We start from the raw sequence: 12,965 nt of genomic DNA on the forward strand, positions 1-12,965 counted from the left end.
GTAATGTACTTGTCTGAACATTTTCATGTGCAATAAATGAACTGGAAGTAATTACAGCGCTTTTTACAACACATTGTTCCCAAGCAGCTTTAATGGAAATATATATATATATATATTTTTTTTTTTTACAGCGGAATACATTTTTTTAATCCTCTCCATTGAAGACAGCACAGCCTCTAGCTGACACATATTTAATGCAAATATAGGTACAAACATAGAAATGTTAATTTGAGCAGATATAATCCAGACACATGGGTGACCAGTGTAGACATGATCATATTGGACTAATGCGATCACATCTTCTGGACCTGGTCAGAGCTCCTGAGGTTCCTGGGTTTTAAAATAGCTGTGGTTTATTAACTGAGATAATGGGTCATCCATTTAAAATATGTTAACGGTAGTCCACCATTGAAGTTATGATACATAAATGTCTTCAAAATGACAATTACTGTCAAATATGACGCCCAATAACTGAATCATCAATGTGTCATTAAACCAAACAGTTGATGGCTTCTAAAGTATGCAAAAAACAACAACTATGGAAATCAATGAGGTCCATCAACTGTTTGGTTACCCACATTCTTCAAAATATCTTATTTTGTGTTCAACAGAAAAAAGAAGCTCAAACAGATTTGGAACAACTTAAAGGTGAGTACTGTAAATGATAACAGCATTTTCCTTTTTGGATGAACTATCCCTTTAATTATTTGGTCATTAGTTTGTGCAATCAGCAGGATGATGTTTGTGATTTTTTCACCAGAGTAGCAAAATCTGAGTGTATGCACAAGGCATAATGTATATTCAGCTGGGCATTAAAATAAAACCCCCCAAAAACCCAAAGCAAAAAATACTGCGCTTTTTTTTTTAACTATCCACTAAATATAAGTCAGACAAATGAAATTGTGCATCTAAATATTCAATGCTGATTAAATATTTTATACTGAGTAACTGAGCTGGTATAATTTACTCAGTCTGGATCATTCTTAAGCAACTAGACATTGGACATTTGCCATCAGAACAACAAGAAGTATCAGGACAGGTGTGCCAGATCTTTCAGCACTGTTGTTTACATCAAGCGATGTTCCTCCACCTGATGATAGGAGAAAACATATGAATAGAGTGTTATTAAAGAGGGCCAAATATGCTGTTTTACATGTTCAACTTTCTTTAGTGTGTAATGTTGCTGTTTGAGCATGACGGTCTGCAAAGTTACAAAGACACTCTATATCAGTGTCACTGTTTCTGAACTCCCGGAAACGCCTCAGTTGTGGGAACAAACACGTCACAATATTCTTCTTTTAAATAATTCCCACCCAAGGCATATGCAAAATAAATCAAATATGCAAAATATGTGAAAACATTCAAGCATGAAATCTAGTAGAGCCCAAAAATCGAAATCAAGGCTTTGTAGAAGGGCATTATGACAGCGTTTGAATTCTACATAAAATGTACAAAACTATAGGGATTCCAGAATTATCCAGTTGTTTCCATTGTTACTCACTTTGGGTCAGAGTCGGCGACTTCACATTTACCCAGAACACAGCGCGCTGCTGGGCTACGGTGGCCCTGAGGAAGTAGGGGACAAATAATGAAGTGTTTTAAACATTTCTATGGATTATTTGAGAGAGGAATATTCTTCATTTTTCACAATTTGAACCAAATACAACTTACATCATTAGTAGGCCTACAGTCATGCAGTATCGATTTGAGATTGTAATTGTTCACTCTTACATGAAGAAGATGCTTTTTGCTGTAGCTGGTGGAGTCCAGGTATAGACGGTGGAGCTGTTTTTGATGTTGGTGTTGGCATGGGTGATGGCACCTTGCTGGTTTCCTGAACACTAGGAAACACAAGTGACATTCAGTAACTACAATTACCAAATCTATCAACCTTATTTTCAACACAAGCGTGGAAATGTTAACCATTTGTAAACTGAATGTGTCTGGCTTCCGCTGTAATTCGCTTCCAGTTATCTATAGATGTACAAATAGCTCGTTATGCTGCTTGATATTGCAAACTGGTATTTCTTACCATATTATTTGAATGTAATGTCGTAAAACACTGGTTTGTAGTGCAGATAGTTTTAACTTTACTGCACTTTGTTATTCTTCTACTTATTTAGGGCTTAGTCCCCAATGAATCGAAAGTCTCGCATATTCATAGAAAATAGTTTATAACACAAATTGGTTATACCACCAAACAAAAACAAGGAAGCCAGTGCTTCCGTGAGCACTTAACAGAAGAAGAAAAAAAAGAAAAGAAAAATAAATTCTTTCCTTTTCCTTTAAATTGCCCCTTGTCTGGCCTATGCTACTCTGAGCAATGCCTGACCTTTGTATTTTAAGCACTTCTTGCGTTTTTGCCTCTTCACAATGACTTTACTTGTCTTTAGTCCTCAGTTGTAAGTCGCTTTGGATAAAAGCATCTGCTAAATGACTAAATGTAAATGTAAATCTTACAAAATGGCTACATATGTGAAATCCCTCAGAAGAATCTTTCATGCATTGCAGTTTGCATGACATTGGAGCATAGAAACTTTGATCATCATGGTCATTTTTTGGGGTGCAGTCTAATATTTCTAAATGAAGTGGTTCTGTATTATTTAAATCATATCTAATCATATTAAGCTTCTATTGTAGCACAATGTTTATACCCCAGATCGCACAGGTACGATGTCTGCTAAAGGGACCTTAATCTGGAAAACATCTGTTGTGTACAAACATATGATAAGCATCTTAGAAAAAGAAGTTTTACATACATTCTAAATCATAAACATCTTAAAGACATTTTCTAAATGTCTAATTTAACATCTGACAGGAAACAGAGACATTAAATGCAGACATTAAATGCAGACATCAAATAGACGTCTCCATGATGTGTGTGTGTGTGTGTGTGTTTGTGTGTGTGTCAGATATAGCCCGAAGAAAGCCTTACCTCTAAGAACTTTGTGTTACTTGGAGGAGTCTGCCAGGTTCCTAATGCTTTTGTGTCGGATCCAGAGCGAGCCTCAAGGAGAACGCCACTATAGTCTGGACCTTTGATTACAACTGACAAACAACAAATGAATAAACATTTACAATTGGAGATGCTATTACCACTTTAACCCCATTTTAGGTATTGATATGATATATTCCCTCCAGACATCACTTATGGCCACTATTGTATTTGTTTTCAATGAACCTACAAGTTTGATTAAACCAAAATATGAGGAAACTATTTTATATTTAAAAAAATATATATTTTAAATATGAGGGAAGAACAAAAAACCTGGTTAAACACAACTAAACCTTGTTAAGGTATTTATCTGACAATATTATTTAGCAAATAAAAAAAAGGCAAACTGTAGCAACAGGTTTTATTTTATAAAAAAGAATTGCAAAAAAAAAAAAAAAAACTCAAAAGCTCACAGGAAAAAGCATACACTGACTACAACATAATCATTTATTAATATTTTGTTGGTTCTCTCTTGTTTCTGCATGTGTTACTAGTTTCTTTGTATGTCAGCCTGGCCAAAATTATTATTTGCCATGTTTCATTGCATTGTCAATAAAAATAATGAAATAAAACAATTTACACCAAGCACATCTACGCAATATGCTTAAAAAAAGAAGAATATCATTCGAAAATAGGGTGAAGGCCACTACTGTACGTATGCCTAAGAAATGAAATAGTAAAATAACTTATTAATGCAGTTAATATATTAACAGGAATTAGCCTAAGTGTTAAGAACTTCATGGTGACGAAGATGCAATTAAATAAACAAGGTAAAACAGGACCAAACCAAGTCATCTCTGTTATTTTTTTTAAAATACACTTTTATTTCTTGATTGAGATTTTTCCATGACATAAAACTTCTTGGTATTCCAAATATAGATGATTTACATGACAGTTTAGTGAGAACTTTGAATTCAGTCACGCATAATTTGTTAGAAATCATGCATTTAGAATGTCAAGAATGAATTTATAAAATGTTTCTCCTAAAAACAGCAGTGACCCGTCGCATTTTCTCTAAATGGTACTTACCTGTGATGGGTTTTCCAGGCTGTAAAGTGGTGCTGCTGGTCTGGATGGTGTATGGAGCAGGGTTCGGCTGGGGCTGTATTCCTCCATGCCTCGGCATCATATCCACACATGTTGAAGCTGGAGCGCCGTTTGGAAAGGACAGAACAGACGTCAAAACTTGAAGTACGACAAACCCGAAAAACACAGCGTCCATCGTTCCTGAAACAGCTTTTTTAACAGCTCATTTGAAATAACAACATCCAACACAAACAAATTTATGAATACAAATCCTGCAGTGGACATTTGCCTTTTGAAAGGCACTTTTGCTGAGTCATAATTGCATAAAAAACGGATACTTCACGGCAACACGACATGCTGCCCCTCCCGTGCATGAAGTATTCACGTGGGGTCAGGTGAGACTGAGCGATTCTCCTCAGTTTCGGGAATCTGTCATTGATCTGGACAAAGAAACAAAGACAGCCTCTGTTGGGAAGGAAAAAGGCATGGAAATGTGTAATTCTCCTTGCCAGACTCATGCTCTGTCCCACTGATATGAGGGTGGGTTGGTTGGTTGGTTGGCCGGTGGGGGGTGGGGGGGATCTAAGAATTGTGTTTGATTTAGGCTACAGCCTTTTTTCTTAAGTGTGATGTCATTCACTATTTAAAGAGTTAAAAACGTACGTTAAAGGCTTTATTATTCAGAAAATGTACACAGACCTACTGCAGCCTTAAAGTATTTATAGTCATGATCACAAAAATAAATAAATAAATTACCAGATGCAAACAAATGAAGACAGACGTTTCTACTCGTCTTGGCAATGACTTAAAGTTAACCAGTTGGAGTGAAGGTGATTTTTTGAAGGCATGTTCACACAGGTGGTTTATCACAATAGGTTTGGAACAACTGAGTGAGTAAATGGCACAATTTTAGTTTTAACTAAAAAGATTTTTACTGCTGCGTCTTTAAGTTGGTCTTCTAAAAGGTTTCTTCCATACTGGTCATAATTTTCTTTAAGGCAGTCACACAAAAAGGTAGATTGGTCTAAGACTGATTAGCCTTAACTAATAGCTAGTTGTTCTTGGCCTGCCAAATCGGCCCAACAACAGTTTCCGGTAAGCGGGTAAAGGTTTCTGCGTTACTGTCTTGTCAGCGTGGAAAAGTAATTTAGTTCCATTTAAACTTTTATCTGACTCCATGTGGTCACGACCACGAATTTAGGTTGGAATGGCCGTTGGTTTTTGGTCATTTATATAAACAGTTTGGCTACACATTTGATTATTCTATTCAACTCTGTACTGAGGTCCTCTGTATGGCCGCGGGTCTCACGATCACAAACTCACCAGTTTTTGGTCACTAAACAGGTAATTGGCTAATATCCTAGATGGTCGCATTCACGCTTAATATATTTTGTACAGCCCCAATGGATCTGTATAACTATCTCTAGTCAGAGGTCATGGCCACTACCACAGATATAAGCTGACCAATATTACTTCTCTGATAGTAGCTTTGGTTTGTCATATGGTTTCCCACGTACACTTAACTAGAGTAACATTACATTAAAACAGAGGTAAGACTCATCCTATTTAGATTGGTCGAGAAACAGTTTGCTGTCCTAAACGAAAATACCCTTACAGTCAAAGTACACTTGAATTAGTGCCAAATATTAGCCGGAACTCTAAAATCACAGTTGGTGTGCCCTATCCTCCACTCAAACCTGGACCTTAGTACGTTACTAATCTGACACAGCTTTACCACAACATACGCATTCACTTAAGTCATAATAAAATCAAATGTAAAAATTTATCATGTCAGGTAAATTTATTATGCCAATTACATAGTCAATTCAAAGATAATCTATACAAAACATAAAATGCTCAGAGATGAAAAGTAAAAGATGTACCTGACTCAGGAAAATATTATACATAAGGCTGAAGTGTCTGCAAGACATTCAGCATTACGGCCTGATCTCATTACAAATCGCCCTGAGCCTCTTCAGACATTTCTTTATAAACTCAGCCCACGACTGAAACCTGAACCCGGTGCTAACAATGGGAATTTGCGTTAACTATGGTCTCCAGACTTGACACCTTTTGAGGGCCAGATACCATTTGTATTGAAGACACACCCTCCTTTGTAAGCAAGATCTCTCTAAACTCTTAAAAACGTATTATCCTTTATTTGAATTCTTAGGGGATGAGACCTTTGCACCAGTCACACAGACATTTCAAATGATACCAAACATGTAGTATAGTGTTGTATGATAATTGTTCACATTAAACCATAGCTTTTTGGGTGGATTTCAGGTGATCTCAGCATGAGAGAGAGAAGAGATGGGGGAAAGAAGTGAAGGGAAAGAAATGTACATTAATACAATACTGAGGTGATTGATTTCATCTATGGCGGGGATGCTAGTTTTCTAGAGAGAGTTCAAATGATAATTTCCTTTGTTTTCTCAGAGTAGCCCTCTCTTCTAATCTTACAACAGTCTGAATTTAGAGGCTGTTTACACAACTGGCCCCTGTAGTGGGTGTCCACTCATCTATCATTCCTCAGTTACATACAAATCGATATATGTGTGAAATAAAAAGAAATACAAAAAGTTTGTTTGGTGATTTATTAGAGATGACTTCTTGAAACATTTTCCTCACAAATAAAATTTATATACCCATTGACGGAAGTCACAAATTTCCAAGTCTGTTACTTTTTCCTCTTCTGTGATCTCCTTTGATTTCTTTCTGACGGCCGTTTTGCACCCCTTCTCGCCCCTTTGTCCTCTCTAAACATGATTGCTGGTCCTTTAGCCGCTGGCGTTGTGGTCCTATTCTTTATGAAGTCCTCTTTGACCATAGGCTCGATGATCGCACCCATTGTAGTGACAACTTTAGGTTTCGTCATCTTCTTCACAACATTCTGTGTGTTCCACGTCGGTCCAATAGGAGTACGAATGCAAGATTCGAACTGTGCCGTGTTTTCAAAGGGGAATGGTAGATGACTAACCTAAGAAAAAAAAAACTATAATAATTAGAGAAATGCAGGATTGGACTTCCTTTTAATTCATCAGATAGCATTTGAATTGACCGCACTCAAGATGTTGAATTGAATTTCAGCTCCTGACACTTGTTACACTTGCAAAAAAAATTTTTTTGTTGAGATTTTTGCATCTCAAATTCAATGCACCCTCACAAGAATGGGATTCTAATACTCAATGTATCATACTATCAATTTCATATTTTTGAGTGTTGCATGCATTTGCCAGACGATTGTTTACCTGATGTGGAGCGAGTGATGCATTTCTCTTCACCGATATGATGACATCAGGCAGTTTCTGGTCTTGCCTTGGAGGCGGTGGGGGCATCTTCACCCTAAACCTACAGAGACAAATTAACCGTTAGGACCATTTCGCAAAAGCCTTAACCAATCACGAAACACTGGTCCAGCCGGCCAATCAGAGACTTTTCACTTTTCGGAAGAAGGGGCTTCATAGAGACAGAAGCTAAACCAAGCGATACTGACAGACTGAGAAGAGAGGAGCTGCAACAATGTCAAATATGTGAGAAATAATAAAAAATTTTTTACATTCAAGCAATGTCATTCTATTTCTATTTCACGAAAACCCATTCAAGTAGAGCCCAAAAACTAAACCAAGACTTTGTAAAAGGGCATTACAGGTCATCTTTAACGGTGGCACTTGTTTCAAACCTTTCATTATGTTTTTATTGTTGTAACCCTTTTTACATGAACAGTATTAAATAGAGCCCGACCGATATATCGGAGGGCCGATATTATCGGCCGATTTTAGGCATTTTCCTAACTATCGGTATCGGCATTTATAATGGCCGATAAATGAATATTTTAAAAAATGCGGGTACGGTGATTCATGTTAGGGTGGCGCTGCCAATAAAGCACCTAAAAGCTGTCACAAGAACTGGCAAAAATAATGATTATGAATACAACAAATATAGCAAGGAGACATTTTAATTGTTTATTAATAAACAAGTGTTTTCAGTCAGTGTCAGCCAAAGATGAAGTTGACGATGCTGACTCGCGATCTTCAGTGAGCACGCGCCAGAGAGAAATGCACATTTCATACGATTACATGAGTCTGTCTGTGTTTCGTTTTGAATTGTTCTGTTTAAAAGTAGACATTTCAATATAGATATATTTCAATTCTCAGGTCTATACGCTGAGTTTCGGTTCACGAGACGAGCTCCAGTTCACCCGCAGGCGCCTCTGTGTCGAGATTATCTATCGTCTGCTAAATTTACTTCTTATAAATTAAATCCAGGCAAATGGCTGATGAAACATTGATTAAAATTAAGATACAATTAATACAAAACGAAATTCACTTTGAAACGAAAGGTTTTGTGCTTTCTGTTTGATGTCTATGTGAAAGTTTCAAAGCATTAGTGCCGCTTTCAGAGCGCTCACGTCCGTAGTGCTGAACTGTCGCGTCTGTAACATTGTTTTTTCCTCATAAATGCAAACACGAAAAATAAAATAAAATGAATATTTTATGTAGCCTGTGGAGACTGAGAGCCAACCCTTCTTCATCCGGTGGGTAGTAGCCTACTTGTGATTTGCGCAGTGTAATTCACAGAATTGATTTCTCTGCTACAAGCCTCTGTCACGTATTGTGTGAGCTTGTGACTATTGCAAGCGCGCAGCTGAGAAGTCCTGATTATATAGTCTGCTATATTTAGGCCTTCTTATTTATTAAGGCAATTGGTTGATGAAACATTGATTAAAATGCGTGGCGCGAGCGATCTCCGACAGTAAACTGATTCTGCTTTGTCTAGGGTAAACAGCTGTTGCGACGCGAGCAGTAACGGCCGTGTCCGGTGTAGACACAGTGTTAAAGCTCATTCTGCCTGATAACGCTACGTTACAACATCAAGCAATATTCCAAAAATGTATATAATTATAACACTTTATATAGGGCCATTTAGCATTAAGAGTAGCCTAGTTTCACGTTTAGTACATTTTGCTTACTAATTATTTAAAATAGTATAAAAGTACTGTACATATGTAATTAAAAACGTTTTCATTATGATATTATTCATTTTACTTTAGTAAAAAGATCTGAGTTCTTCCTCCACTGGTAGAGATTAGAGGAATTAAGAGTAAAAATAGAAGATAATAAGGTTTTGTCAGTGACACTTTTTATATATTTATTGATACAAGGTATGACTAAATTAAAAGACAAAGTCGTCATTAGTGAAGATTATGCAACAGTATTTAGAATATAATATAATATAATATAACATTCAATGCAAACTAGTTTGGTTACAGCTCAGCTGTATAATTCTCATTCTATCATTCCCCCTGCCTCCATTACATATCTGTGTCACACAAGTGTTTGATTACCACATTTGAGTGATCATTGCAAAACGTGTTTATAAAACATATTTATTCTGTTTATAGCTACTGTGTAAAGTACCCATCAAAAGTTTGTACACACCAATAGGAAAGTGTCCAAACTTTTGACTGGTATACTGTACTATAATACACATAAATAATATTGCTACTGTATTATAATATACACATAAATAATATCGGCCGATATATCGGTATCGGGCTTTTTTTACTCCCTAATATCGGTATCGGCATCGGCCCCCAAAAATCCATATCGGTCGGGCTCTAGTATTAAATTACTGTGTTGTTAACTATTGGTAACAGAAAAGCTGCATTACCTTAAACTGCAGCCCAAAACAATACATTCAATATAAAGTCAATTGGTTACATTCAACTCAATGTTACATCACTTTAGTTAGCATTATTTTCTCTGTCGGTGTGGCCAAGCTGATATCAGTTAAAAAAGGAAAGTTGATACATTTTGATCACAAATTAAAAAAAAAAAAATTCCTCAGGAATAATGTGCACCAGGAACAGAAAAAAGGGGAAAATTTGGATTGCATGTTGACTATACGTTTAAAGGTCAAGTGTGTAATTTCTGGTCAACTTGTATCACCAGACAGAACTGCTAAAACAATGACTGTTTTCAAACACTCCCCTTGTCTCAACCAATAGCTTGAGTTTGAAATGAAGCGGTGTGTGAGTCAGTGTCGCCATTTAGGGTCGTTAAATGCTCAGACAAACGGAACATTGAGTCTCACACAGTGTTTTGCATTGTAATCAACAAATGGCTTATAGCTGTCTGTGCTTATTAAAGTCCATGTGGATCAGCTTCATAAGAGCGGTTTTATCTCGAAGTGTTGACATTACCAATTTAAGCATGAAGAGCACTTGCCTTTTTAAAAAAAGAAAAAAAAAGAAAAAAGCCAGTAGCATTTAGCATACATTTAAAATTCCAAGGTTTTGTAAGAAATTAAGATGTCTGACATTGTTCATAGAATATTGTGTGTAAATGTAAAACCTAGTCCACTTCAATACTGTGCATTGTGGGTACAGCAAAAACATGCAAGATGGCTGACTTAAAAACTTGTACTAAGTTATCAGTAGTGGTCTCTGTAATATTGATGATATCATGTAAATTCTACACTGCTAGATTATTAATGCATCAACAGTTTAAAAAAAAAGATTGTTGCAAATAAATTAGTCAATTTTGTGAATTGCCATTTGAGTTGTGTGAGCTGAAGAGTGAATGAACAAAAAAACTGTTTTGATGGAGGGCTATTAAATGCTTTCTATGAGATTCATCAGACATATACACAACAAATGTAAAATTATAAATTAAATGGAATTGAATTTTATCAATGCTAAATGACGCAAATGCTATTGGATTTAAGGGCCTGTTTACACCTGGTCACTTCATGTGTTTTTACTGATCAGATAGCTATCTGATTTATCAAAACGATTCCACTTACACTCGGTCACATAAATGTGTTTTTACAAAACCAGGGTGGTTGCACATTTTTTTAAGTCAAATTTAAGTCTTTTTAAGACCTGGAGAAATCAAAATTAATACCGTACATTAGGGGTGTGCAATATTACTAAAAACATAACGTGATGCTTTCAAAGTTTTGGTGATAATAACTAGTTGATATTTTACTGATTGTGTTTTTGTGCTGGTGCCATGGCTGGTTTAGGCATGTTGTTGACAGCGGACTCAAGAAGATATTCAAATTTTTCATATTCGATTGACAGAAATTAACTTTTTTTATTAACGGGCAATATTTGTCACATTAAATAAATTTCCTGGGGCATTTTCAGCTATATATGGACATTTTTAGATGTATGCATCACCTTTTATGTCAAATTCTAACATTAAAACTAAATTCTATAAGAATAACAACATAATACCACTGTTACCAGTCAAATTAAATCATTAAATCAAAATCCATCTTTGCAGTGCAGAGGTGACACAGAAGCGGCATCAGAACTGGCATTAATATATTTACACTGCATTTACAATTGCATAAATAAAGCTATGAGTTTTTTTTTAATTCAATATTTAAATATGAAATGATTTCTAATTTTTATATTTTAATAAAGGCTGCTTTAAATATGAAACTAAAACCGCCAATAGGTGGCAGCAAGTCACTGTCTTAATAAAATTTACATAATGTGGTTTCAACAACCAGATGCATTTGCACTTGTCCAGTTCCGTCAGGAATGCGTCTCAGATAACCTCATGAAGTGGTTTGAGTGACCTTTAAACCTGTTTCAGAGGGCATTTACACCGGCTCTTCTCACGATCGGAGAGCTATTCAATCTGAGAAAACAAAATTCCATTTCAATACTGTTCTCATAACCATGTTATGCATATGAAAGATTACCAGTGCACATACTGCACTTAACGATTTTCATCATTACAGTGATTCAAAGAAATCCAAAGTCTGAAGCCCTATTCGCACGGGATTAGTATTATCTGGGGACCTCGTGTGATTTAGACATTACCCCCTCACACCTGAATTTCGTGTGACGCATTCGCACAGGATAACCGAAGCCTGTGATTTTACTCAAATTTACTGACTTATCTCCCGGATATGATGTCAATAGGCTATTGCTTGAAAATGTCTTGTCGTTATAGGTCTAGCTGTATGATCATAAACAGAATAATGTTCCTTACCGCATGTCATCCATCTCCATCTAATCATTCTTTTTGTTTTCGCTTTTCTGATGATTTTCACCCTCGTCTTTCTGCCAATTGTATAGTTGTGGTGTAGGTATAGCGATATGTCCCAACATATCAAATTACTATCAAAACACTCCAGCACAGCCTCCATTCTTCGCGAAAGATGGATAAAAAAGGTGCACGGGAAACAAAAACCTTGGAAAAATTATATACGACCTGGCCAAATCACAGAGATGCCGATTCGCATGGGACTAATATTATCAAAGGACCTCGGTGTTCGGCCAAATATGGTAGGTCATTTGCGGGGGAATTTTTACTTAAAAAATTATGAACATGGCCGATTCGCACGGGATTAAGATCACAGACAACCTCCGCCATTATTACAAATGACTAGAGGTCACCAGGTAATACTAATCCCGTGCGAATAGGGCTATAGTTTTACTTCAATTGCCGGTCTGGACGGCATGCTGTCAGATCTTAGGATATCGCTCCAAACCAATCAGAAAAACATATAATCGTGTCAATCACAAACCAGAAAGATGGGAAACGTTTTGAAATTTTATAAAAAAACAGATTTATCACTCGTACCTTTTGCGTTTCCAGCGGGAGGGTTTGAGACCAACACCCCCCCACTCCCCCCAGCCTGGCAGGGTCAGGTCCACCACTTTGGGCCTCGCTGCAGCTTCCTGTTTCCTTTTGTCTTTCATGAAATCAGAAATGACATCATCCCCAGCAAAAGCCTCCTTGATGATAGAAATCTGTTCATCATGTTCCTAACAAGAAAGTAAAACCATTTTAAACAGGAAAAAGCAGCACTTGATGTTTCCTGCAACAACTCAAAAACTAAATGTCAAAGTTAATGGAGACAGATAGTCATTGTTGATGATTCAATGGGATGTACAGAATATTAGGTCTATTTTTACAAC

General features: G+C 36.5%; 2 protein-coding genes across 5 annotated transcripts in view; both read right to left on the bottom strand.

Annotated features, from left to right (window-relative positions):
• Positions 1-73: 73 nt before the first annotated feature.
• LOC143715062 (putative defense protein 3) lies at positions 74-4,556 on the bottom strand. Of its 3 annotated transcripts, none has more exons than XM_077206667.1 (6): positions 4,407-4,556; positions 4,025-4,141; positions 2,936-3,048; positions 1,732-1,841; positions 1,502-1,566; positions 74-1,090 (listed from the first exon to the last, which is right to left on the bottom strand). In XM_077206667.1, the coding sequence occupies exons 1-6, from the start codon at positions 4,537-4,539 to the stop codon at positions 984-986; spliced, it is 645 nt and encodes a 214-aa protein (XP_077062782.1). In that variant the 5' UTR covers positions 4,540-4,556; the 3' UTR covers positions 74-983. The 3 variants fall into 3 exon arrangements, with proteins under 3 accessions (XP_077062782.1, XP_077062784.1, XP_077062783.1); XM_077206669.1 differs by lacking the exon at positions 4,407-4,556 and adding an exon at positions 4,311-4,384; XM_077206668.1 differs by lacking the exon at positions 4,407-4,556 and having other exon boundaries at positions 4,025-4,384.
• Positions 4,557-5,803: 1,247 nt separating this feature from the next.
• LOC143715064 (U3 small nucleolar RNA-associated protein 14 homolog A) overlaps positions 5,804-12,965 on the bottom strand; it is a 32,871-nt gene continuing 25,709 nt past the window's right edge. For both annotated transcript variants that reach the window (XM_077206670.1, XM_077206671.1), the window contains exons 13-15: positions 12,628-12,812; positions 7,273-7,372; positions 5,804-7,001 (exon numbers count right to left, since the gene is read on the bottom strand). In XM_077206670.1, the coding sequence (XP_077062785.1) occupies positions 6,702-7,001; positions 7,273-7,372; positions 12,628-12,812 (585 nt within the window). In that variant the 3' untranslated portion in view covers positions 5,804-6,701. The remainder of the gene's footprint in view (positions 7,002-7,272; positions 7,373-12,627; positions 12,813-12,965) is intronic.

This window comes from Siphateles boraxobius, unplaced genomic scaffold, assembly GCF_051911475.1.
Source record: "Siphateles boraxobius isolate OS27281-9 unplaced genomic scaffold, OSU_SipBor_1 56, whole genome shotgun sequence".
Lineage (NCBI taxonomy): Eukaryota > Metazoa > Chordata > Actinopteri > Cypriniformes > Leuciscidae > Siphateles > Siphateles boraxobius.